Source organism: Balaenoptera musculus, chromosome 4 (genome assembly GCF_009873245.2).
Source record: "Balaenoptera musculus isolate JJ_BM4_2016_0621 chromosome 4, mBalMus1.pri.v3, whole genome shotgun sequence".
Classification (NCBI taxonomy): domain Eukaryota; kingdom Metazoa; phylum Chordata; class Mammalia; order Artiodactyla; family Balaenopteridae; genus Balaenoptera; species Balaenoptera musculus.
In genome coordinates, this window is record NC_045788.1 from 69,631,276 (window position 1) to 69,654,429 (window position 23,154).

The following is a 23,154-nucleotide window of genomic DNA, read 5'->3' on the forward strand; positions in this document are numbered from 1 at the left end:
GACTCAATTGAAATAGCTGGGGAACATAAAGCAAATGCATGTTTATGGATCTCTCTTTGAGACATTAAAAGAGTATTGAAAGGTATATCTGATTCAGTTTATAAATAAAAATACATTAAAGAGGGAACATGTAAGAAAAATATTAACTCATAAAAACAAAGCTACAACCTCTTAAGTGTTTGAGTTTCTGCTTTACCAATAAGTATATCTAGATCCCACATGTTTTCAATGTCTTTCTAGTACTTTGTTTCCAAAGATGCCAAAGCCAGACCCCAATTTCAGACCCTGCAGATGCACCCTTAACCTTCACCACAGAACCTGATTCCTTTATAAAGGCGGCTGCATCTTTAGGTAGTTCTTATCCCACTGGGACAAAACAACATAAAATTAGAGAGCTATTTCAGCCTTTGAATCAGTAGGGAAAAAATCCTTCCTTTTAGCTGAGAGTCCATTTATATCAGAGTAAAAATCTAGGTTACGACTTGTTTGAAGGCAAGTCCTTGTGCTGTGCTCCAAATAGTTCACTTAGCAGTCTGCGGGCCTTCCTTACTTAGCTGGTTTGTTATTCCTGGCCTCCCTTTTTTAGCAAGGAGAAAATGGATACTCTTCATGCCCAGCTTTATTTTTAAACTCTTATGGCTATATTCCTGGAGGACTTTGCTGGCCCATGGCCCGAAAGAGAGTCAGTTAGGCCCTGCCCTGTCACGTGCGCACCTGAGTCGCGAGTTGCGCAGAATAAGAGACTTGCTCTGCTCCTCTATCTAGAACCAGACCTTTGTCAGGGACAGGGCAGGGCAAGTGGGGAGGGGAATGGGCTGCCCGAGGGAGTCGTGTCTTTAAGGAAGGCCCCATCGGACGGAGCCAGGTAAATTTCCCATTGGGAGAAACTGGTGCCTGGACGTCTAGGGCCCTAGGCACCCTTCCTTCCTCCTTTCCGCCCTCCTCCCACTTCTGAAGTTGATCTTAGGCTGCAGAGGGCTGACAGGGAGGAGTCCAAAGGGGGTGGGGTCCACGTGTGTCCCCACAGTCCTGGGCGCCGGAACTGGCTCCCGGGTACACATTTTGTAGGTATGTGTGGTGGGAAGCAGGGAGGTTTTTTTAAGGCCACTCCCTCCTCCCACCTTAGCTTAGACTGAGATACTTTCTTGGGGCATAGGGACCAGGATCCTTTCTGCTGCCTCAGAGGAATTTGTGTAGAGTGAGGAGGGGCGCGCTCCTAGTGGACGCAATGTGTATTCATGCTCGCAAACATTTCTGGGCTCAACAAGACAAGTTAACGGTACAACCGCCGCGCCTAGACTAGCCCTTGGTACCGGGAAAGTTTGATGCAGGAACGTCCCAGTGGCGGGGCAGGGTGTCCTCGGTTAGTTACCGCGCTGGGGCTGCGCTTCGGCGGCGGCTGGGTTTGTGTGTGTGTCTGTGCGGGCGGAGAGCAGGTGTGGTGTCGGTACTCCCAGGGGTGCGGAGGGGACAGAGGCGGGCGGGCGGGCGGAGGGTCCCCAGGCGGTGGCGCAGGCCGGCCGGGGCGGCAGGAGCAGCGAGCGTGCGCGGCAGCGTCGGAGCGCCGGGGCCTCTCCGCGCGGCGGGGTGGCGTTGGCGCTGGAGGCCGGCCCTGGTTACCGGTAGTAACGCTGCTGCCGCCGTGCCCTCCCCCGGGCGCAGACGGAGTGGACCCCCGGCCGCTAGCTGGAGGGGCAGCAGCGGCGTGGCCGGCGCGACCCCAGGACCCTCACCGCTGCCACCGGTGGGGGGAACAGCCCAGGCTTCAGAGTGAGGTTTGCTGGGGAGGGGGAGGGAGGACCTCTAGGACCCCGGACAGCCTTGCTGAGCCGACTCTCAGACGAGAGAGCCCCAAGGACCGGTAGAGAGCGTCTCATTTAACCCATGTCCCTTCTCCCCCCCCCGCCCCCCTTTTTCTTTTTTTGCAAGTGGGAGAACAGAGTCCATGGGGAAAGAGAGACTCGCTTTCCCGTGTGACACAGCTATCAAGTGGCAGAACCAGGACCGGACCTCGTCTTGCTTACTAAGGCCTTCTATCCACCGTCCTCACTGAAATGAGTGTGAATAATGATATAAGTATTTATTATTATAATATATTAGGTTTTGGAACTATGAATGGTGATATCACTTTGGCATTCAGGACTATTAATGTAATTTATGTGCTGGAAAAGCCCAGCCGCTCTGTCCTCCCTGGGCTCGGGATCCTCGTTCCTTCATTTATTAAACATTCCCTGGGCAGTTATTTGTGACAGGCACTCTGCAGCAAACTGCAGGTGTAGAGGTAAACAGGAACCAGCCCTCCACATGGAGCAGAAGAGAAAATTCCCCAGACAGCAGTAACTCCCGCAGGTGTAGGAAACGCAATGGGCGTTAGAGAGATAAAGGAGTAGTGGTAGCTCGGAAGGAGACGTCACTTGTGGCTGAGAGGAGGTGGACCTTGGGGAGGAGGTGACATCTGATCTGGATCCTTAAGAGTGGGTCATTTGGAAATGGGCAGCGCATTCCAGGTAGAAGTTTCGGTATTAGCAACATAACTCCAGGTGAGAGTGAGGAATAATGGTTTGGTTTGCCTAGAATGTAGGGATTACATTAGATTACAGAGGGAGCGAGATTCGGAGTCGACAGGGGGATCCATGGAGGGATTCCAAGCAAGGAATGAGGGGGCAATGGCTGAGGATGGTTCATTTGGCTGGGAGTTGGAACCCTCAGCTGTAGGGAGAGGATGTCGGAACAAGGATACTGGCAGCTCTGAGGGTCTGTGAATTAGCCGTTCTGGGAGCACAGGGCTTCGTGGAGCCATCTCAGTGTGGCAGGACTATGGATAAAAAATGCAGCTTGAGTGGAAAATGGTCCAAATTGAATTGGGAGACTGTTGGACTGTGGGGGTAGCCCGTGCTCATGTTTTAGACTGCCAATAGCATCCTTGGGAGTAGTTTGTGAAAAAGTGCTCTTAGTATTCTTGTTATACAGGTGGCCCCAGGGACACAAGCAGCAGTTAATCAGCCTGTCCCTATCTGTGCAGGGGGCCGTTATTTCTTTTGATGCATCCCAGGGGACCAACAAGGAGCTATAAACAAGGCAGCTTGTTTTGGCATGAAACAGGAAATTTCTTGTACAAAGATTGCAGACACTCTTTATTAAAAACTAGTCAAACAATTCTGTGCAGATGAACTGTTAAAATAAAGTACTTTTGGGGGCTTCCCTGGTGGCGCAGTGGTTGAGAATCTGCCTGCCAATGCAGGGGACACGGGTTCCAGCCCTGGTCTGGGAAGATCCCACATGCCGCGGAGCAACTAGGCCCGTGAGCCATGATTACTGAGCCTGCGCATCTGGAGCTTGTGCTCCGCAACAAGAGAGGCCGCCATAGTGAGAGGCCGGCGCACTGCGATAAAGAGTGGCCCCCACTTGCCATAACTAGAGAAAGCCCTCGCACAGAAACGAAGACCCAACACAGCCATAAATAAATAAATAAATAAATAAATGGATTATCACGTTTAAAATAAAATAAAATAAAATAAAGTACTTTTACCTTAAAGGTGACACACAGAGATTTCAGTGGAGGACTTACAAATGTATCTTTAATTGGTTCTGTACTATCATGTTCATGAAGCACTACATAACACACTTGCACTTGAATGGAATGGGTAGATGTCCATGTAAATCAAATTACCCAAGCAGACAGGTTTTAGCCATTTCCCTAAGGTATGAGTCTGGGAACCTTCTAAATGCTTCTAGAAGCTTCTCACCTTCACACCTCCTCTGCAGAAGAGCAGGGGTTCCCCAAGGCTCCACTTCCTATTACTCACTGGTTCCACATATGAATGTTTAAAAACTTCCTGTGTTGTCTTATGAAATATACATTATTCTTTTGCATATCTAATGAATATTTGAGAAGGCGGAAAAGGTGAAATATTGTTTAGTAGCAATTCCTTTGGCTAGTGATGTTAATCAGTGGAGTAAGGAAGGAGCATGCAGTCTGGAATAAGAAGACAGACCTGGGATTGAATTCTAGTTCTGTCAGTTACTACCTGTGTGACTTTTAGTTCTGATACTTAATTCATCTGAGTCTCAGTTTCCTCATCCGTAAAAAAGGTAATCATCAGCTCACAACTGTTACCCAGTCTCACAGCGTGCAAGAAGGGCTGCACAAAGGTCAGCAAGGGAGGAGGTATAGTGCACATGGGGACAAGCAGTTACGGATGAGGAGCCTGACCTTGGACATAGGCTAATCTGAGTCCACATGTGGGTTCTGCCCTTTCCCACTGTGTAACTTTGGATGAATCCCTGAACTGCTGTGAACATCAGGTTCCTCATATTTAAAATGGGGGAAATAATTATATCTACTTTGTGCTGTTGATTTGAGGATTGCACAGTTACTGGGAAATAGAATGAGATGAACACTAGAGGTGGAAGGGACCTTGGAAGGCCTCCTCACCTTACCAGCGCTACCCCCCCCCACCATGGAAATCTTATTTTTATCAACTGTGACTGTGTGTAAACATTCCCAGTGACAGAGACTGATATCTGTACAAGGTGCTCCATTCCATTGTTGGATCACTTTCAACAAAAGAGAAATTTTCCATGTATACAGCTAAAAGCTGCCTCATTGTAACTTCCCCATATTGGTCCTCTTCTATGCTCTGTAGGAAAAATATACATTGATTTTTTTTTTTTATTAAAGATTTTTATTTTGAGGTAATTGTAGATTCACATGCAGTTGTAAGAAATAATACAGAGAGACCCCTTTTACCTTTGCTGGGTTTTCCCCAGTGGTAACATCTTGCAAAACCACACTGCAGTGTCACAAACAGGTTATTGACATGGACCACATGGAGAGGCAGAGCATTCCACCACCTCTAGCATCTTTCATATGTTGCCTTTTTTGGGGGGGGGGCCTTTTTTAAAAAAATATATGTTTATTTTTGGCTGTGTTGGGTCTTCGTTTCTGTGCGAGGGCTTTCTCCAGTTGCGGCGAGCGGGGGCCACTCTTCATCGCGGTGCGCGGGCCTCTCACTATCGCAGCCTCTCTTGTTGCGGAGCACAGGCTCCAGACGCGCAGGCTCAGTAGTTGTGGCTCACGGGCGTAGTTGCTCCGCGGCATGTGGGATCTTCCCAGACCAGGGCTCGAACCCGTGTCCCCTGCATTGGCAGGCAGATTCTCAACCACTGCACCACCAGGGAAGCCCCATATGTTGCCTTTTTATAGCCACACCCACTTCCTTCTTACCACTTCCTTAACCCCTGGCAACCATTATTAGTTCTCTGTTTCTATAATTAGGTCATGTCAAAATGTTGTATAGATGGAATCAGATATATAACATGTCATGTCACTGGCTTTTTTCACTCAGCACAGTTCTCTAGAGATTCATCCTTGCTTGTGTTGTTGCATTTATTAATAGTTTGTTCTTTTTTATTCCTTAGGAGTAGTGTTCCATGGTATGGGTGTACCACAAATTGTTTACTGTTCACCCATGGAAGGTCATCTGGGTTGTTTCCAGTTTTGGGCTATTATGCTATAAACATTCGTGTACAGGTTTTTGTGCGAATATAAGTCTTAATGTCTTCCGTCTCTGGGATAAATGCCTAGGAGTGCAATTGCTGGACCATGTTTTAGTTACAAGTTAAGTTTTTAAAGGAATTTCCAGACTGCTTTGAGTGACTGCAACATTTTATATTATCAACAGCGGTGAATGAGTGATCCAGTGGCTCCACATTCTTGCCAGCATTTTCTCTGGTCACAGTTTTTTAATTTAGCTATTGTGATACGTATGTAGTGCTATCATGGTTTTAATTTAAATATCCCTAATGGCCAATGATGTTTAACATGGCTTGACATCTGCGGCTCTTCTTTGATAAAAGGTGTCATTGTGTCTTTTGCTCAAGTTCTAATTGTATTCTTTGCTTCTTAATTGTTAAGTTTTGAGAGTTCTTTGTATGTTCCTGATATTGGTCCTTTCTCGGATATGTAGTTTTCAAAAATTTTCTCCTGCTCTGTAGCTTGCCTTTTTGTCCTTTTAATAGAGTCTTTCATGCTGCAAAAGTTTTAAATTTTGAGGACATCCAATTCGTCAGTTTTTCCTTTTACAAATAGTACTTTTGGTGTCAAGTCTAAGAACTCTTTGTTTACCCTAGATCCTGAGGATTTTCTCCTATGTATTTTTCGCTCTATGTTTTATAATTTTATATTTTACATTTAAGTCCCAAAGTGACAGAACTAGCATGGAGAAGACCTGAAACAAGAGCTCATGTCTCTCACACCTAGGCTAGTTATTTTTCCCTCCGTATTTTATAATACAAGTGTTTCAGGGAGTATTTTAAAAAGGTTGGCATTTGCTACTATCACTTTTTAGCTGTAAAATGGGATAATAACATAATAAACTCAAATCATGGTAGATTTTTAAAAAAATGAATTAGTGTTAATTGAATAGTGCACTTGAAAAAAACGTTACACTACAAAGTACTTTCTGTTCAAATGGTGGTTATTATTGTAAGCTTGGCTAGGTCTCTGAATGCTAATAGGCAGCTGTGTGTGCTTGCTGATTCCTTTTCATGGGAAATGTGTTTGTTTATATCATAGTATAGTATCCATTTTTCCTTTTAGTGACCATGTGACCAAATTGTGAACTGCCATATTAATATGACTCAAACATATTTGAGAGGGTGGTTAGACTTAATAGTTTCCATAAAGTTTTATTTTTAAATGTATTTATTTATTTATGTATTTAGTTATTTTTGGCTGTGTTGGGTCTTCGTTTCTGTGCGAGGGCTTTCTCTAGTTGTGGCGAGCGGGGGCCACTCTTCATCGCGGTGCACGGGCCTCTCACTATCGCGGCCTCTCTTGTTGTGGAGCACAGGCTCCAGACACGCAGGCTCAGTAGTTGTGGCTCACGGGCCCAGTTGCTCCACGGCATGTGGGATCTTCCCAGACCAGGGCTCGAACCCGTGTCCCCTGCATTGGGCAGGCAGCTTCTCAACCACTGCGCCACCAGGGAAGCCCCGTAAAGTTGTTTTAATAGTTATTTTTCAACAGATGGGCAGCTTGCATTTGGCCTCATTTCTGTGACAGTATGATGATTGAAGTTTTCAACAGATGGCATACAAATACTTGGGAAAACACCCTCCCAATATTAATTGTTGTAAAAAAGACTTTTAGTGTGCCAGGAAAATGATAGTCTGTATCCCCAAGCTCTTTGCCTATGCTATTATAACTATAATTTAGATGATTTGGAAGTTTCCCTTTCTGGCACTTGGGTTTATTTTGTAAATGAGTATGCGTATCTACATTAGAGTGAGAGATGCAGAGGAATACTCTGTTGTCAATTAGATATTCAACGTGGATGTAGCATGAAATCTCCTTTTGATTATCAATGAATGTACATAACTTCCTCTTGCTGAGTCATTCTACTTGGATGCTGTACATAGAAAATGTAATGTTCCATAAAAATCAACCATCAGAGACTTATATGTTCTTTCTGAAAACTACTGACTTAAAAGGAAAAAAATTCACCAAACTCTGAATTTTCAGACATACCCATCAATATGATGAACTCCCCAACCTTCCAAGTTGTCCCCCTTCTGCATCAACCACCTTGCACTGTTTTGGGAATCAGAAATGAGGAATCAGACAGTAAGTGGGGCAGTTGGGGAGTGGTGGAAATCTATGGGGGTGTTTGTGGTTGTCATAATGACAAAGGGCATTTACTGATATTTAGAGGGTGTGTTATCGAACCTGGATTTGGGTCCCCTTGCCTGACATGCAACAAAGCCAACCTACTGACACTGGGTTGTGGTGAAGGAAAGTACAGTATTTATTGCAGGGTGCCAAGCAAGAAGAATGGGCAGCTTATGCTCAAAAGTTCTGAACTCCCCAATGGCTTTCAGGGAAGGGTTTTTAAAGGCAAGGTGAGGGAGGGGCCACAGGATGTGTGATCAGCTTGTGCTCAATTCTTGGCTTGGTTGGCATCAAGGTGAAGTTTCAAGCATCGTTAATCTTCTGGTTTCAACCAGTCTGGGTCTATGTGCTTAAAGTCAGTAGTTTTCACCTGATGGGGTTCTGCTTCCTGTAAAAACAACTTAGGAATGTGTGTCAGATATTTATCTATATATTTCAGGGGACTGGAAGTTCGGTGACTCCGCTATCTGGCTGATTTATAGTCTAAATTTTTACCAGTTTCCCCACCCAACAGCTATTCTTTTTTTCTACCTCTTCACCTTTCCTAATCATTAACTCTTGAGCCAGCCTTTTAAGACTCAGGGGAAGCCTGGGAGATTAAAGCAAAAGCCTTTTTCTTCAAAGGACAGGGACACAGGGACTTGTATATGGTTTCAGGTGGAGTCCAGTGTCCCTGGGTCTGCACAGCACAGTTCAGCACAAGGAAGAAAGGTCCTGTGTCCTACACTATGCCTGAATATCTGACTGGACACTCATCTGAGCCTGGAACTTGTGTCCGCTTAAAGCACAGAGTAAGTTTTGCAAGATAAAGTATATTTTTGCACAGAATGTTAGTGTCCACCCAAACCTCTTTTTGATTTTACTAAGTCACTATATGAAAGGCTGAAAGACTTCTGATCTTCTGCTTCTGAATCCTGACTTTTTCATGCTAAGTGCTTTATTATATTTTTTGTGTAGTCATGAACTGAGCATTTATATAGTAAAACAGATATTATCATGAAATGCTTATTATAATAAAGGAGCCCTGGGGTTAATCAGTATGAGAAGCATTGCTATAGAAAATTAAGCAATAGTAGAGAAATTCTTTCTCCACTTGTCCATGTGTGCACACATAATTCCGTGTAGGAATCATTGAAAGAAAAGGACAGTGGTGTGAATCTAAGTATTTAATAAGGAATGCGATCCCAAGAAATTCTGTATTGCCATGTTTCTATAGAAGCCTTGAACTGATTTTCTTTTGCCAAGTCATATCAGCTAGATCTTCTTTGTGTCTGTCGTTGCAGATGGCGTTTAATGATTGCTTTAGTTTGAACTATCCTGGCAACCCTCAGCCAGGTGACTTGATTGAAGTGTTTCGTCCTGGCTATCAACACTGGGCACTGTACTTGGGTGACGGATATGTTATCAACATAGCACCTCTAGGTAAGGTTTGTTTCCAGAAGCTCCTGGGAGCTTTTTAGTTTTCTTGTTACAAGAAGGAATCGTGAACAAAATCATAAAATAAAACAGACTAGAAATAAAATGTAGAAAGTAGATAAATCCAACTGATCTAGGTTTACAGAAGGACCTTCTAAGAATAAAGTGGCATTAAAGAAATCACAAAAGCCAATTAACATTAAAATTTTAAACCTCTGGATTAAAAAAACACAGTTAAAAAGTAAATACTCAGCTGGGGAAAATATTTGCCACAAACATGACAAGAGTCACAATGTCTTTATATATAATACAAATAGATTATTTAAATTCATTCAACATCTATTTATAGATTTTCCAGTATGTGCCAAAGGCTATTCTAAATGCTAGGGATACATAAGCCAGTCCCTACATAGTGGAGCTTACATTCTAGTGGAGAGAGAGGGAGACAGAGACAGAGAGAGAGGGAGAGAGGGAGAGAGTGAGAGAGGGAGAGAGCAAGCCTGAGAGAGGGAGCATGAACAAAATACAGAAAGTAATGTTAGATTAGAGATAAGTGATAATGGAGAAAATCATAGAAGCAGGATAGGAAGTGCTGGGGAGTTGTGGCTGCTGCAGTTTTAAATTAGCTGGTCAGGAAAATCTCATGAGAAAGTAACATTTGAGACATGACTTGAAAGAGGTGAAGAAACCCAGCATGTGATATTTGGGGAAAGAGTTCCTTAAGCTGAGCGAACAGCGAACACCCAAATCCCAACAAACAAATGGGTAAAAGATTGTGAACAGTTTGTAGAAGACAAAAATCCAATACCCATTTTTTAAAAAAAATTATTATTTATTTATATATTTATTTTTGGCTGTGTTGGGTCTTCGTTTCTGTGCGAGGGCTTTCTCTAGTTGCAGCAAGTGGGGGCCACTCTTCATCGTGGTGCGCGGGCCTCTCACTATCGCGGCCTCTCTTGTTACGGAGCATAGGCTCCAGACACGCAGGCTCAGTAGTTGTGGCTCATGGGCCCAGTTGCTCCGCGGCATGTGGGATCTTCCCAGACCAGGGCTCGAACCCGTGTCCCCTGCATTGGCAGGCAGATTCTCAACCACTGCGCCACCAGGGAAGCCCCCCAATACCCATTTTTAAAGGTTTCAGCTTTTCAGTCATCTAGGAATTACAAAATAAAATGACAGATTTTATGCCTCTCACATTAGCAAAATTTAAAAAAATGATAATCTGTTGATAAAGGTATAATGAAATAAACACAAGGATACTGTTGACAGAAATATAAGTTGATAAAATTGTTCGCAAAAACAATTTAACAATATGTGCTAAGAGTCTTAAAGGAGTTCATATGCTCTGACCCTGTAATTTTACATCTATGAATCTATTCTTGGGGAATACTTTTAGAAATACTTACTTAATATTTGCATATGAGGATGTTCACTTCTATCTCATTTATAATGGTTTAAAAAACAGAATGGATCAATGGCCAGCAAGGGAATGGTTAAGTGAATTATGATTTAGCCACAAGATATTAGGTGTCTGTGTTTGGCAGAATTTTTTAGTTGCAAGTAACATAAATCAAATTCAAATTCACTTAAACAAAAAGGCAAATTCATTGCTTCAGTGAAGGAAACTACAGAAAGAGTAGAGATGGTGCTGGCCTCAGGGATGCCCGGATCTAGGGGCTTGAACACTATCAAAATTCTCCATCCCACATCTGCATTCTTTTTCTATATATTGTCTTCATTATCCCAGGCTATGTCTAAGAAGCTGAACTGATGACCATAAGCATCCTTAGGCTCTCATCCTTATAGGCTTGTGACCCACAGGAGAGAGTTACTCCCTGCCCATTGCAGTTAGAAAAATCATGGAGAATGACTCTAATTGTCTGGTGTGGGTCCCATGTCCATCACTGAACCATCACTGTGTCCAGGAATAGGATAGTATGACTGGCCTAGAAAGAGTCTTTTCCAGAAAGAAAGAAGCAGTGGTAAGATGGGGTGCTCAGTAGACTAAAACAATAATACTTTAACAGCTAAAAATCATTTCTGGACATCTTTAATTGCATGAAAGATGATCTTGTATGATAGCTATTGGAAAATTCCAGATTAAAAGTGCATTGTGTAATATGGTACCTGGTGTGCAAAGAAATCATATATACACACATACATGTTAATGCAAACATATACACACACATATACAAATGATAATAAAAGACAGTACAAATACATCAAAATAATAATAATAGTTATTTCTGAGTGGCAGGATAATAGGTGGTTTATATTTATTTATGTGTTTATGCTGTATTTTTCTGTATTTTCTACAGGTTTAGAAATGAGCACAAATTATTAAGAAAAAATGTATGCAAATAACAAATAGCCTAGAATATTTTTTCCTCAAGATACCTTTATAAAGAAGTGTTTATAGGCCTAAGTCTTACTATCTTGAGAGCTTCTGAGAACTGTTAATGAAGTGATTTTTTGCAAGATTTTGAGTTATTTGCTTCTTGTTCTAGAATATTGGGAGTGGAAATGGCAAATAAAATGACATTTACGATACAGAGCCATTCATTCTGTAGAGTCTAATAATTAACGCTAAGCAATTCTTTACATTATCTCTGCAGTTTTCACATTTTGAAAATAATATGAGGTTTTTGTGCGGTTTTCTTTTTTCCCATCTTAAGCTCCATCTTAATGTGGTTCAAGCACTGAGCTTTGATTGATCCTGTAGACTGAAGTTAAATTCCTGTTTCTGTTAACTACTTGTGGGATGTTCCACAAGCCAGTTTATCTCTCCAAGCTTTGATTTTCTCATCGGTAAATTGATTGCATCAAACTAGTCAAAAAAAAAAAATTGAATAATTCTAACTAGGATATATGTGTCCTATGAACTTGTAATGTGTAAGAACTTTCAACGTGTAAGATAATTAACTGGAAATGCTGCTCCAGTGAAAAAGATTTTGGAGGAGAGAAAAAAAAGAGGAGTGGAAAAAGAAGTTTGCTTTTAGTCATTACTGAAAGGAAAAGTGTCATAACACTGGTTATACAGAGACCCTTCATCTCATGGTTTACTTGAACAATGGCCAAGCATAGCAGTCTTGGGTAGATGGAGAGGGCCTAGGGCCTGGTGTTAAAGCTGAACACTAAGGAATCAGATGCCTCGGATGCCGACCGCGGCACGCCAGGATACAGAGGTTTCAGGCAGTCTAGACCAATGCTTACTAATAGAGGCAGTAAGATGGAGTGGTAGGGCATGGGGCATTGTGACAGGTGGGTAGGGCACAGCTAGGGGCCACATAGTGTGGACAGTGCCTACTACATTAGGTTTAGTTTTAGGACTTAGTTTCTTGGCTAAAGGAACTAGCAAAACAAAGGCAGGGCCCCAGCCTGACCCCAACTGACCCCTCAGAAGACTGGGGTCCCCTGCAGATTTCAAAGTGAAGCCTAATTAAAAGAGCAAGTGTAAAAACAGAGCTGGGGGTAAGGAGTGCTGCTTAGATGCAGGACAAGAGTACTAATCATAATGCACTACTGCTAAGCCCAATGGTATTAGTTTGGAAGGGTTCAAGTGCTGAAAAATAGACTGTGTCATAGAAAAAGGGGGCAATGATCTTATCTGTACTTTGTTAGAAACATGTGCCAAGATCCCTAATAATAATACCAATTGATAGAGAACTTAATTGCTCAATAAGAGTTTTCACACCCAATTTGTTCTATAAATTTTCAAAAAGATAGGTAGATACAGATTTTCAAAAAGTTTTCTTATATTCTCATTCATATAGTAATTGAATAAGTGTTAGTGATAAATTAGAGAATGAGGGTTTACAGTTAGTAAGATTAAATGGTTTCTGGTTTGAGGATAAGTTAGGATGGCAGTGGAGTTCACTGGGCTGGGTCGCTATATCTTGCTAACCAGAATTCTCCTTATAGATGATGGCATTTCTGCATCGTTTACAAGTGCCAAGTCTGTATTCAGCAGAAAGGCCTTGGTGAAGATGCAGCTTTTGAAGGATGTTGTGGGAAATGACACATACAGAATAAACAATAAATACGATGAAACATACCCACCACTCCCTGTGGAAGAAGTCATGCAACGGTCAGAGTTTGTTGCTGGACAGGAGGTGGAGTATGACTTATTTGTCAACAACTGTGAGCATTTTGTGACTTTGCTCCGCTATGGAGAAGGAGTTTCAGAGCAGGTGAGTTTTCTCTAGGAGAAATGGAAGTTTCTTACATTGGGAAAATAATAGCTACTGACTATGATCAAATTTTCAGGCCTCAAACAAATGGAAAAGAACAAGAAAATATGAGAACACTGAAGGACAAAGGAGGGAATCGAGTTGCCCAAGGTCATGCAGCAATTTCATGACCAAACTGAGACTAGAACATTCGTATCATGAATTTGGGTTAGAAGGGACTTGAAGCAGAGTCAAGACCACAGCTTTCTGTCATTCTTATTGCCCTCTGTCCATCAGTTTTTTCCCATTACCCCACCATACAGCAATTAAATCAGTAACTTTATATACTGAAAAAAATATGCTGAAAAGAATGCTGACATTTTTGAGAGGGAGTTCATTTGCCGAAAACATAGATGGTAATAGTGAGATTCTTTTCCATTAGCTGAAAGAGGCTAACTGATGCCGTAGCTTGGTGGCTTTGTAAATTTCTTCTGTTTCCTTGCAATGCTAGTTTCAAAGAAATGTTGTGCTTTTGAGGAGATCCTTTGATGAATCCTTTGATTCATCAAAGGAGATCCTTTGATTCATTTGAGCTTTTGGATGATTTTCAGTGGATTAATTGACTTTTTAAAAAAAAATTATTTATTTATTTTTTTGGTTGCGCCGGGTCTTAGTTGCAGCAGGCAGGCTCCTTAGTTGCGGCTCCAGGGCTCCTTAGTTGTGGCATGCGAACTCTTAGCTGCGGTATGCATGTGGGATCTAGTTCCCTGACCAGGGATTGAACCCGGGCCCCTGCATTGGGAGCTCGGAGTCCTATCCACTGTGCCACCAGGGAAGTCCCTGGTGGGGGACTTCCCCCACCAGAGGAAGTAGCTTATAGTTTTGTTATTTACCATCACTATTCGGTAGTATGTCAGATTCCTCACTAAAAGCATGCCCTTTCCCTACCTATCTTCCCACCAATCCAATTCCATCATTGATGTTTTAACCTAAAGATTTATTAAAGTGGTGTGAGAAAATGAATATATAAAGGCTTCCAGTATCTTTAAATGGTGGATCTGTTATATAAATGTCTATTCTGAGGAATGAAGTTACAATTCTGCTCACGAAAGCTTGGGAAAATGGGAGATGGAACATAATGAAAGGATACATTTGTTTTTATTAAGAAATAATTTAATTGGAAATTCATTTTTATTAGGAAGTACATTACCATAATGAATGTTCTATTCACATGTAGCAATAAATTGCTTCTGAGCCAAAACACAGAGGACACGCACACAAGTCTCAGCTCACCTTTGCATTGAAAAGTAGTGGTATAGCTAAGAAATAAAGTTTGTTAATGACAAAGTTGTCCACTGCACTCAATCAGTATTTTTTTTTAATGTGGCTAAATCAAAAGGAATTAGAGCCATCTTTTTGCTTTGACTCTCACTTGTAATCTATCATCTTTCCACCTTTCATACCCAGATCAAGACCCATGGAAAAGTAACCATTTTTTTAACAACTAATAGAACTGTTCTTTAGCAGGTTCTGGTGAAGATGGTGTAGTGACAGCCTTAAGGACACAGCTAAGCTTTGGAATTCTGCTGATCTGAGCTAGAGCCCCATCTTCACCACTTCATAGATGGATGACTTTGGACACATTGTTTATCAGTTTCCTAATCTATAAACCGAGGTTGTTTTATAGATTGTAAGAGATTTTTAAAGTCTCTTAGCATACTCCGTTACATATTATTCATCCCAATAAAAAGTGTACTTTCATAGACTACTTTTAATTTCAGTATTTTAGCAATTTTATAGATCTTTGTTGACACTCTTCAGTAAAATTCTGTTGATCTAACAAACTACAGCACTCGAATTGTTATTTTTATTACTATCAATAATTAATAGTGTTAGTACTAATAATAACTAATATTAGATTTGTTTTTCAGGGTCCCTTTAAGGCTTAGGGGTCTTGAGCATAGAACAGTACCCTTGGGAAATGGCTGTGTATTTCCCCCAATTTAAAAAACTATAAATACATAAAAAGGTTAGAAAGGTGGAAGGATTGTGGCCCCATCTTTTTCTTCTTTGTACTTTTCTGTATTTTTAAAAAAATTAATGGACTTTACTTTTTAGAGTAGTTTTAAATTCACAGCAAAATTGAGCTGAAAGTATAGAGAGTTCCCACATACGCCCCCTCCCACACACATATATGTATCCTTCCCTGCTGTCAACATCCTACAGCAGTGTGGTATATTTGTTATAAAAGATGAACCAACATTGGTACATCCTTATCAACCAGAGTCCATAGTGAAGGAAACCAGAATATGCCACCCCCAAATATGTCACTTTGGCATAAGGATTATTTTGAGCAATTGAGAGACAACTGAGTAGAAGCAGATGCAAGAAAAGCTCTCTGCCCTCCCCCTATTTGCCTAAAAGCAGGACATAAATTTTCAAAGGTGTTCCTCCTCCCCACTCTACCAGGAAGGACAGAAGTTAATCATCAGGGACAACCAGTGGTTAATGTAAGGCCCTTATCAGCCTAGAGAGGGCACTAGAGGTATCTACATAACAAACTACTCACAAGCCTCTGTTTACCATTAGTTTCCTGTATGTTTACCTTCCCACAGACTGTTGCCCTTGGAAGGCGAACCACTTTCCTTTGTCCTGTCATTTCTCTACAAATTTATTGTTCTTTGTTGAAGATGCTATATAAGCCTGAATTCTTTGTTTCTTATTTTATTTATTTATTTTTATACAGCAGGTTCTTAGTTATGTATTTTATACATATTAGTGTATATATGTCAATCCCAATCTCCCAATTCATCCCACCACCACCACGCCCTGCTACTTTCCCCGCTTGGCATCCATACGTTTGTTCTCTACATCTGTGTCTCTATTTCTGCATTGCAAACCAGTTAATCTGTACCATTTTTCTAGATTCCACATATATGTGTTCATATATGATATTTGTTTTTCTCTTTCTGACTTACTTTGTATGACAGTCTCTAGGTCCATCCACGTCTCTACAAATGACCCAATTTCGTTCCTTTTTATGGCTGAGTAATATTCCACTGTATATATGTACCACATCTTCTTTATCCGTTTGTTTGTCAGTGGGCATTTAGGTTGATTCCATGACCTGGCTATTGTAAACAGTGCTGCAATAAACACTGGGGTGCATGTGTCTTTTTGAATTATGGTTTCCTCTGGGTATATGCCCAGTAGTGGGATTGCTGGGTCATATGGTAATTCTATTTTAAGTTTTTTAGGGAACCTGCATACTGTTCTCCAAAGTAGCTGTATCAATTTATATTCCCACCAACAGTGCAAGAGGGTTCCCTTTTCTCCACACCCTCTCCAGCATTTGTTGTTTGTAGATTTTCTGATGATGCCCATTCTAACCAGTGTGAGGTAATACCTCATTGTAGTTTTGATTTGCATGTCTCTAATAACCAGTAATGTTGAGCAGCTTTTCATGTGCCTCTTCGCCATCTGTATGTCTTCTTTGGAGAGATGTCTGTTTAGATCTTCTGCCCATTTTTGATTGGGTTGTTTGTTTTTTTAATATTGAGCTGCATGAACTGTTTATATATTTTGGAGATTAATCCTTTGTCCGTTGATTCGTTTGCAAATATTTTCTCCCATTCTGAGGGTTGTCTTTTCATCCTGTTTATGGTTTCCTTTGCTGTGCAAAAGCTTTGCAGTTTCATTAGGTCCCATTTGTTTATTTTTGTTTTTATTTCCATTTCTCTAGGAGGTGGATCAAAAAAGATCTTGCTGTGATTTATGTCAAAGAGTGTTCTTCCTAGGTTTTCCTGTAAGAGTTTTATAGTGTCTGGTCTTACATTTAGGTCTTTAATCCATTTTGAGTTTATTTTTGTGTATGGTGTTAGGGAGTATTCTAATTTCATTCTTTTACATGTAGCTATCCAGTTTTCCCAGCACCACTTATTGAAGAGGCTGTCTTTTCTCCATTGTATATCCTTGCCTTCTTTGTCATAGATTAGTTGACCATAGGTGCGTGGGTTTATCTCTGGGCTTTCTGTCCTGTTCCATTGATCTATATTTCTGTTTTTGTGCCAGTACCATATTGTCTTGATTACTGTAGCTTTGTAGTGTAGGCTGAATTAAGGGAGTCTGATTCCTCCAGCTCCATTTTTTTCCTGCAAGATTGCTTTGGCTATTTGGGGTCTTTTGTGTCTCCATACAAATTTTAAGATTTTTTGTTCCAGTTCTGTAAAAAATGCCATTGGTAATTTGATAGGGATTGCATTGAATCTGTAGATTGCTTTGGGTAGTATAGTCATTTTCACAATACTGATTCTTCCAATCCAAGAACATGGTATATCTCTCCATCTGTTTGTGTCATCTTTGATTTCTTTCATCAGTGTCTTATAGTTTTCTGAGTACAGGTCTTTTACCTTCTTAGATAGGTTTATTCCTAGTTATTTTATTCTTTTTGTTGCAATGGTGAATGGGATTGTTTCCTTAATTTCTCTTTCTGATCTTTTGTTGTTAGTGTATAGGAATGCAAGAGATTTCTGTGCATTAATTTTGTATCCTGCTACTTTACCAAATTCATTGATTAGCTCTAGTAGTTTTCTGGTGGCATCTTTAGGATTCTCTATGTATAGTATCATGTCATCTGCAAACAGTGATGATTTTACTTCTTCTTTTCCAATTTGTATTCTTTTTATTTCTTTTTCTTCTCTGATTGCCATGGCTAGGACTTCCAAAACTATGTTGAATAATAGTGGTGAGAGTGGACATCCTTGTCTTGTTCCTGATCTTAGAGGAAATGCTTTCAGTTTTTCACCATTGAGAATGATGTTTGCTGTGGGTTTGTCGTATATGGCCTTAATTATGTTGAGGTAGGTTCCCTCTATGCCCACTTACTGGAGAGATTTTATCATAAATGGGTGTTGAATTTTGTTGAAAGATTTTTCTTCATCTATTGAGATGATCATATGGTTTTTATTCTTCAATTTGTTAATATGGTGTATCACACTGATTGATTTGGGTATATTGAAGAATCCTTGCATCCCTGGGATAAATCCCACTTGATCATGGTGTATGCTCCTTTTAATGTGTTGTTGGATTCTGTTTGCTAGTATTTTGTTGGGGAGTTTTGCATCTATATTCATCAGTGATATTGGTCTATAATTTTCTTTTTTTGTATTATCTTTGTATGGTTTTGGTATCAGGGTAATGGTGGCTTCGTAGAATGAGTTTGGGAGTTTCCTTCCTCTGCAATTTTTTGGAAGAGTTTGAGAAGGATGGGTGTTAGCTCTTCTCGTAATGTTTGATAGAATTCACCTGTGAAGCCATCTGGTCCTGGACTTTTGTTTGTTGGAAGATTTTCACTCACAGTTTCAATTTCATTGCTTGTGATTGGTCTGTTCATTTTTTCTATTTCTTCCTGGTTCAGTCTTGGAAGGTTATACCTTTCTAAGAGTTTGTCCATTTCTTCCAGGTTGCCCATTTTATTAGCATAGTGTTGCTTGTAGTAGTCTCTTACGATGCTTTCTATTTCTGTGGTGTCCACTGTAACTTCTTTTTCATTTCTAATTTTATTGATTTGAGTCCTCTTTCTCTTTTTCTTGATGAGTCTGGCTAAAGGTTTACAATTTTGTTTATCTTCGCAAAGAACCAGCTTTTAGTTTTATTGATCTTTGCTCTTGTTTTCTTTGTTTCTATTTCATTTATTTCTGCTCTGATCTTTATGATTCCTTTCCTTTTACTAACGTTGTGTTTTGTTTGTTCTCTCTCTTTGAGTTACTCTTCCCTGAATTTCTCCCATGAGTATATGAGATGTACATGTTAATAAACTTCTGTTTGCTTTCCTCTTATTACAGAGCCTCAGCTGAGAACTTATTATGGGTAAAGGAAAAAATTTTCTTCCCCTAAAATAATTAACATTAGGTTCACTCTTTATGTTGTAAATTCTGTTGGTTTTGACAACTGTGTAATGACATCCTGTATACTCTGCTTAATCATTCCCTGTTTCTCTAAATCTCTGGCAACCACTGATTTTTTTTTTTTTTTTTTTACTGCCCTGTAGTTTATCTTTCCCAGAATGTCATATAGTTGAAACCATACTAAGCAATATGCACTTAAAATTCTTCCATGTCTTTTCATGGTTTGGTTGCTCATTTCTTTTTATTGCTGAATAATATTCCCTTGTCTGGATGCACCACAGTTTATTTTTCCACTCACCTACTGAAGGACATCTTGGCTGCTTCCCAGGTTTGGTAATTATGAAAAAAGCTGCTGGAAACATTTGCCTGTAGGTTTTTTGTGGATGTAAATTTTTGACTCATTTGGATAAACACCAAGTATTATGATTGTTGGATCATACGATAAGAGTATGTTTAGTTTTGTAAGAAACTGCCCAGCTGTCTTCCGAAGTGGCTGTACCATTTTGAATTCCCACCAGCAATGAACAAGAGCTCCTGTTGCTCCACATCTTTAGCATTTGGCACTGTCAGCGTTTTGGAGGTTAGCCATTCTGATAGGTACATGGTTGTATCTCCATTGTTTTAATTTGCAATTCCTTAAATATGTATGATGTTGGACATCTTTTCATGTATTATTTGCTACCTGCATATCACATTTAGTGATGTGTCTCTTGAGATCTTTAGCCCAGTTTTAATTGGGTTGCTTGCTTGTTTTCATATTGTTGAGTTTTAAGAGTTCTTAGCATATTTTGGAAAACAATCCTTTATCAAATATGCCTTTCACCAATGTTTTCTTCCAGCCTGTGGCTTGTCTTTTCCTTATTTTTACAAATTCCTAAAATCAACATTTCTCACTGTTCGAGTCTAAACAAGTTATTAAAATGTGTCTATCTTTGTGGAAGATAGCAGCACCCTTGAATGGGCCTGGACAAGCTGACAGACAGTACACCCTGACTGTGTTTCTTTGCATAGCACTGCAGACTTAGAGTCTTGGAGGAAGAGGGATTTTGATAACCCCTACAGTCATCTGTGACATCAGCTACACTGATGTCTGGACCCAGCTGCTTCAGTTATAGCTAACATTTCACTGGGCATGTATATGTAGATCCTCAGAATGGGGTGTTTACCATGCCCCCCCCCCCCCGCCCCGAAAGCCCTGTAAAGGATGAAGTGTACAGGATAGGATTTGGTGATCTTATAATCCTAAATCAGCCATGAAGTAAAAGCTCTTGGTCATGCTGTTTCACCACAAAAATCCTGGGATTTTATAATCTTGCAGGTCGGATCCCATTACACATAACTCTAAGGGATTGTCCAAATTACATGTGATTTTTCCATTTAGAATGCAACTTGAAAAAAATAAATGTTTGGGATTTGGGAAACTGCATGCTGGATGTGGCTTTATTATAATTGTATCTTGCCTGTGCAATCTCAGGGGATTTTGAGTTTGGATCAAGTTGTCTGTCCCCTCCCCAGGTCTCTTAGATTTATGGGATTTCTCTCACATGTTATGTTTCTAGTGGCTGAAAGATACCCAGTGAGTTAGGACTGCATCTAGCTGGGGCCACCCCACCCACAGGATCCTGCCATTTTCCCAGGGCTGTCCTCTGCTGCCATTTGATATCTCTGTTTAAAGACACCAATTGCACCTTCCTGTTTTTGCATTGCCTGCCATATGTTCCTGTATCAGCCCTCCTTGGAATCTCAGCATCTGCCTGGAATTGCATGAGGTTTGGGCTTGGTTTATAATCCTTACTCCCTGTCTGATTATTGATTCTGCCCCTCTTTGGAATTTTGTCTGGTATCTTGTATCTCCCAGCCCCTTTTTTCTCCCCATGGGCTATGTGGGTAGCTCTATGCTATAGTGAATTCTGACTCTCTCCTGGGAAGCAACTTAGGTAGCAACTATTTAAAAATTACAAATAAAAGAAATAACCAACCAACCAAATACATTAAATTAGAATTGTAAACTAAAATAGGATTTTTCAGTTGTTTGCCAGTGTCATTCTCCTTGGCAACTGGGGATGGTAACAGAGCAGGGAGTTATAATTATAGGCCTCGTCCCTACAGACCACAGGATGATGTAATGAAGTGAATACTCTTGCCATTGTGCTTCTGTTCTGGCCAGAACCTATGCTGCCTGTTCCCCATAGGGAACCCACAGTTAGCGAGGGAACATTATGTGGCATATGGGGGTGGCAGGCTCCGTGGTGGAGGGCTGTGGGTTAGAGAGAGGGCATGCTCCAGTGTGAGCTGGGTCACGCTTTCCAGCATTGGGGCTGGTCTCCAGAGTAATTTAGGAAAAATGTTTTGCTTTATTTGAAAGCCCGATTCTTAACTCCCAGAGAATAACTGTTGTTTTCAGAATACCTGATGACTCTGAAGTATCTGAATGTGACCTTCGGGTCATAAAATTGCACTGCAGATGGAAGGCGATATTAGTTGAGTGCCATGAAACCATGAATATTCATCAGTTCCATCATCATGACGATGATTAATACCCTTAAAGATATAAATGTCTGAGCTCCTTTATGGACAGTTGAGCTTGAGAGTGGTTTATTTTCATTTGTCTACATGAGAAATTAATTTTTGACATGATAGTTAACATCAGTATTGACTTCTCTTGAAGTTTGTTTATCAAAATAGAAAGTGTATCTACCAAATAAGAGCCTATAGGTATTTAGCTCAAGTCACATCCCTGAATTATTTTCCTAACAGACATTAAGTCAGGGAACACGCACACACACACACACGGGTCCATCCAAATGCCGTCGTCTTTTTAATAGACTTCTTGAATGAGTGCTCCCACTTTCTTATCATGTCTACACCCCTCAACCAATACACACACACACACACACACACACACACAGAATATTCACCTTGATATAGAATCAACCAAATCAGTATGTGTTTAGGGGGTAGGGGTTTCATAGGGGGAGAACACATGGTTCAAGACTGAACTATATCTAAACATCCTGGTGGTACGACCTCCCTCGGGCAAATCGCTTTTAACTTCTCAAGTTTTACAAAACAGGAGTAATGCTACCTCCCAGGGGTACCATGACAATTATTAGGAACTGTGGCATAATGAGTTTCTAAACTCTCAGAAGCTATAAAAATATGAGGAATATCTACCTATGTGTATCGCTATCTTTGTCATAATTATAATAATTATAAATTTATTTCATCTGCATACAGAATTTTAATTTTGCATTGAGTTTTAAATTCATCCATTGTACATTAAAATGGGTCTTCAGTTTAGGAAACAAGCTAAAGCTGGGGTTTAGGACACTGAGATGCTTTTAGAATAAGATGTGTTTTTTGTTTGTTTCCTGTTTCCTTATAGGCCAACCGAGCAATAAGTACCATTGGGTTTGTGACAGCTGCTGCTGGTGCCTTCTCTTTCCTTGGCTTGTTTCCAAAAAGACTAAGACCAAAATACTATTAATTTACTGAAGAGATTGGAGCTGAAGGAATTTGTGAGGAGGAATAAAAAACCTGGGATGAATACTTATTTGCAATGTATCATTATTGTTCCAAATTCCAATGATGGATGGCAGGCTCTTTAATAAATTGCTTACTGGTATTATCTCATCATTGAGCCATGGAAATTTTTCTCCCTACTAGCATAGATTTCCTGTGGCAGCTTGAGTAAGAAGCAGTAGCCTTTTGAGTGAGCCAGCAGAGGATCTTAATATCACATCATCATTTATCTTCTATAAATATTGTTTTCCTTTCCCCTGAGGGTAACTATTTTGTATTTGCCAGAGGGATAAAGAACCTTTTATATGTGATTTTGAAAAAAAAATGTTAAGAGCCCCAAATTTTGGGGTTGACATCAAAATTCATATTCCTTTTCTGGTGAGGAAAGAATTTTGGAAATTCAGCATTTGGTTAGGCAGCTTGAAGAACTTTTGATTAATAAACCATTTGAGGGTGGACACCCATCTCC

General features: G+C 40.5%; 1 protein-coding gene across 14 annotated transcripts; it reads left to right on the forward strand.

The window, feature by feature from the left end:
* Positions 1 to 744: 744 nt before the first annotated feature.
* On the forward strand, positions 745 to 22,796 carry PLAAT1 (phospholipase A and acyltransferase 1). 14 transcript variants are annotated; one of them, XR_005019782.1, is made up of 8 exons: positions 745 to 865; positions 1,930 to 2,076; positions 7,526 to 7,627; positions 8,330 to 8,463; positions 8,956 to 9,094; positions 13,010 to 13,278; positions 20,723 to 20,932; positions 22,549 to 22,635. XR_005019782.1 is itself a non-coding variant. In XM_036851629.1 (8 exons), the coding sequence occupies exons 3-8, from the start codon at positions 2,055 to 2,057 to the stop codon at positions 22,648 to 22,650; spliced, it is 768 nt and encodes a 255-aa protein (XP_036707524.1). In that variant the 5' UTR covers positions 752 to 865; positions 1,157 to 1,363; positions 1,930 to 2,054; the 3' UTR covers positions 22,651 to 22,796. The 14 variants fall into 14 exon arrangements, 13 of the variants coding, with proteins under 13 accessions (XP_036707530.1, XP_036707531.1, XP_036707536.1 ...); XM_036851629.1 differs by lacking the exon at positions 20,723 to 20,932 and adding an exon at positions 1,157 to 1,363 and having other exon boundaries at positions 752 to 865; positions 22,549 to 22,796; XM_036851635.1 differs by lacking the exons at positions 20,723 to 20,932; positions 22,549 to 22,635 and adding an exon at positions 14,782 to 15,022.
* The last annotated feature ends 358 nt before the right edge of the window (positions 22,797 to 23,154 follow it).

Excerpts from the sequence above, each read along its gene's own strand:
- PLAAT1 (XM_036851629.1), top strand. The coding sequence starts at position 2,055 with ATGAGTGTGAATAATGATATAA. Across the intron at positions 2,077-7,525 it reads GAGTGTGAATAATGATATAA|ACATACCCATCAATATGATG; the intron begins GTATTTATTATT and ends CTGAATTTTCAG. Across the intron at positions 13,279-22,548 it reads GAGAAGGAGTTTCAGAGCAG|GCCAACCGAGCAATAAGTAC; the intron begins GTGAGTTTTCTC and ends GTTTCCTTATAG.